Raw genomic sequence first — 3,650 nt, 5'->3', positions numbered from 1 at the left:
GGTAGTCCCAGTTCCGTGGCCTCCTGGGAATGTTTGTCTCAATTCAGTGGTATGGGTTCCACGCGGTATTATAAATAACTTGTCACAGGGCCATCATAACTGAATAGTTCCAGTGAAGCTACCTATTTTCCTCTCGATGGGTGCTAAACTTAGAAGTTCCCATAATAGACAAAAAGTATCTTGGAGGCTTGCAAATTACTGTGCCAAGAATTTTGATTGGCAACACCTTGTTTCATCAGGAGCGTGAAGCTTATGAACATTTGGTGAGCTGTACGATCTTTGTGAACATGGTATTTTGGGCTGGCATAGTGAAGAATAGATGTTGCATGCAGTGCAGAAGAAGCAACTAAGGAAGGGCAAGCTTTGTATGAGAATAAGATCAAATCGAGCAGTATTCAAAATTCTTCTGTAGATTTGCTATTTTATAGACACTTAATAGTCAAGAATTGGCCCTCCCTGGTTTGACAAGGACTGAAAATGCTTCAGAAAAGATGTGATGTTGAGAGCAGTTGACTGTCAGTTAAAAATGAAGGGCAGGGGAAACAGCCTGGTCAGGCCCCCCTGGGATAAAACCTTGGAGGCAGGAGATTATTTTTAGTAGGGGGTCATTTTGAAAGTTTCCCCCCTGTAATTTCTTGTAGGCCCCTAACTGCATAGATCATTCTAAAATCTCAGGAAACAATTATATAAACACATGCATTCAAGTCCATTGATATTAATTCATTGGAAACTTCCACAATATATATTACGAAATATCAGTTTTAGAGTCAAATTGAGTATATAGTAATAGACTTGTCTTTGGACTGTTTCACTACATGCAGACAACTTTGAATGCCCGTTGTTTCTGATTTGTGGCTTTTGCTGCAAATTTCTTCTTATTTATAGAGTTTAAGACATCTTGGACAATTTATATATAGTTGCATAATCTGACCATGAACTAAGAGATGCAGCAGTGGCTGAGTTCAGATCTCTGTACACAGAAACCAAATATAAAATTTTGTTAATATGCTTTTGCTGAACAAGTTTTATTTCCTTGTTTAGTCGCAACTGTGCATTTACTCAGGAGGGAAATCGGTTACGGCCATCTTCAGTTGGACATCTGGTGGACCATGTCGTTCATACTTCTCCAAGTGAGGTTTTTGCAAATCATCGATCTCCTTCTTCCACACAGGCAAACAGCATCATTCTGGAATCATCACCGTAAGTTTAGTTTTTATCATATTTAAGACAAAAGACCTAAATGCTGCTAACTTCAACAATTTTAATTGCTCTTGCATATATTTCAGCTCATTGGCAGACCTAATGTTTACATTCAGTGTTTTATAGTGAGAAATTTTATACCTCATTAGCTAAAAATGAGCTGCAAATCTCTTAACATTAATACTTCTAATAAATTTAGTGAGTGGTCTTAGGCAAAAATACTCATTCAGCCACCCCAGGAATTTATATACAATTCACAACATGTGGCCATCATCTGTGGAAACTTAAATCTGTGGTTTGGGGCCACACGGAGACTTAGTAGACCGGAAGCTGGACTGAAAATGCTTCAGAAAAGATGTGATGTTGAGAGCAGTTGACTGTCAGTTAAAAATGAAGGGCAGGGGAAACAGCCTGGTCAGGCCCCCCTGGGATAAAACCTTGGAGGCGGGAGATTATTTTTAGTAGGGGGTCATTTTGAAAGTTTCCCCCCTGTAATTTCTTGTAGGCCCCTAACTGCATAGATCATTCTAAAATCTCAGGAAACAATTATATAAACACATGCAATCAAGTCCATTGATATTAATTCATAGGAAACTTCCACAATATATATTACGAAATATCAGTTTTAGAGTCAAATTGAGTATATAGTAATAGACTTGTCTTTGGACTGTTTCACTACATGCAGACAACTTTGAATGCCCGTTGTTTCTGATTTGTGGCTTTTGCTGCAAATTTCTTCTTCCTTATTTATAGAGTTTAAGACATCTTGGACAATTTATATATAGTTGCCTAATCTGACCATGAACTAAGAGACGCAGCAGTGGCTGAGTTCAGATCTCTGTACACAGAAACCAAATATAAAATTTTGTTAATATGCTTTTGCTAAACAAGTTTTATTTCCTTGTTTAGTCGCAACTGTGCATTTACTCAGGAGGGAAATCGGTTACGGCCATCTTCAGTTGGACATCTGGTGGACCATGTCGTTCATACTTCTCCAAGTGAGGTTTTTGCAAATCATCGATCTCCTTCTTCCACACAGGCAAACAGCATCATTCTGGAATCATCACCGTAAGTTTAGTTTTTATCATATTTAAGACAAAAGACCTAAATGCTGCTAACTTCAACAATTTTAATTGCTCTTGCATATATTTCAGTTCATTGGCAGACCTAATGTTTACATTCAGTGTTTTATAGTGAGAAATTTTATATCTCACTAGCTAAAAATGAGCTGCAAATCACTTAACATTAATACTTCTAATAAATTTACTGAGTGGTCTTAAGCAAAAATACTCATTCAGCCACCCCAGGAATTTATATACAATTCACAACATGTGGCCATCATCTGTGGAAACTTAAATCTGTGGTTTGGGGCCACACGGAGACTTAGTAGACCGGAAGCTAAGTTTGCAGAAAAATCTTTAAAAATAAATAGAGGGATTTAAATCCTACCCCTTATACAATTGCATTCTCTGTGCATGTGCAGAGAATGCAGGGAGCCACTCCAGCTAAGTGACAGCAGAAGCCAGCAGCTGTTCCAGGCTGACAGCAAAAACCAGTGGCTGTTCTGGGCCCAGCAGCAGTGAAAGCTGGCAGTGGCTATGGGTCTGGGCGCAGTGGAGGTGCTCCAGGCCTGGGTGTGGTGGAGGTGAGCGGCTGCTGCTTTGGGTCACAGCAGTAGAGGCCAGTGGCTGCTGCTCTGGGCATGGCAGCAGCACTGCAGGCTGACAGCTGCTACCGGCTCAGGCATGGTAGAGGCAGAGGCTGGTGGCTACTGTGGGCCTGGGTGTGGTGGTCATGAAAGCTGGCAGCCACTGCGAGTCTGGGCGTGGCAGCAGATGCTGGCAGCAGGGTTCGGGGGCCTGGAGCCTCCCCAGACTCAGTGATGGGGGAGGATATGGGGCAGTGAGCCCCCTAACTGCTTCATGAGTTGTTTTGTTTAGTTAGGTTCAGAAATTTAGCTTAATTGGTTCTAATTGGATGGTGTGGTCGGATAGTTTTGTTTTTCTGCCCATCATAGAAATTTGATTAGTCTTACTAATGGTAGGAAGGGATAGTAAGTCGAGACGTTTGGGTGGGAAGGTGGTTGATAGGGGTTTTTTTTTTTTAATAAAGGTTTTATTAGCTCCCCTAAAAAGGGGAAGTATTTCGCTTAAAAGAAAAAAAGGGAAGGGTAGACAGTGGGAGAAAGAGAAAGCTGAGTGATATATAAACTGGTAAATTAAACTGTTAATAATGTCCAATTAATCTTCTTGGGCTTCTTCTGTGTGTTGCCAAACTTCTTTTCTTAGTCCTGTTACATGTATTCTCTGTTAGTATGTTAGTAATGTTCCTTTGAGATTCTGTTAATAAAAAGGATCTCTTCTGTGCACATTCAGAACCGCTTCTTTGCGTGCTGGGTACTTTTACTATCGCTGACGTGGAGGAGCTTCCTCTGTTGTCTTCTCCTTCCG

General features: G+C 40.6%; 1 protein-coding gene across 1 annotated transcript in view; it reads left to right on the top strand.

Moving 5' to 3' along the window:
- The window catches only part of LOC107109934 (tyrosine-protein phosphatase non-receptor type 4-like), a gene marked incomplete at its 3' end in the record, with an annotated part of 67,709 nt that extends 65,441 nt beyond the window's left edge, over positions 1-2,268 (top strand). The window contains exons 14-17 of the mRNA XM_015410645.1: positions 154-263; positions 429-493; positions 1,042-1,200; positions 2,110-2,268. Of these exons, the coding sequence (XP_015266131.1) occupies positions 154-263; positions 429-493; positions 1,042-1,200; positions 2,110-2,268 (493 nt within the window). The remainder of the gene's footprint in view (positions 1-153; positions 264-428; positions 494-1,041; positions 1,201-2,109) is intronic.
- Between the last annotated feature and the right edge of the window lie 1,382 nt (positions 2,269-3,650).

Source organism: Gekko japonicus, unplaced genomic scaffold (genome assembly GCF_001447785.1).
Source record: "Gekko japonicus isolate JY-2015 unplaced genomic scaffold, Gekko_japonicus_V1.1 scaffold4367, whole genome shotgun sequence".
NCBI lineage: Eukaryota > Metazoa > Chordata > Lepidosauria > Squamata > Gekkonidae > Gekko > Gekko japonicus.
This window is presented reverse-complemented; position numbering and strand designations above follow the sequence as displayed.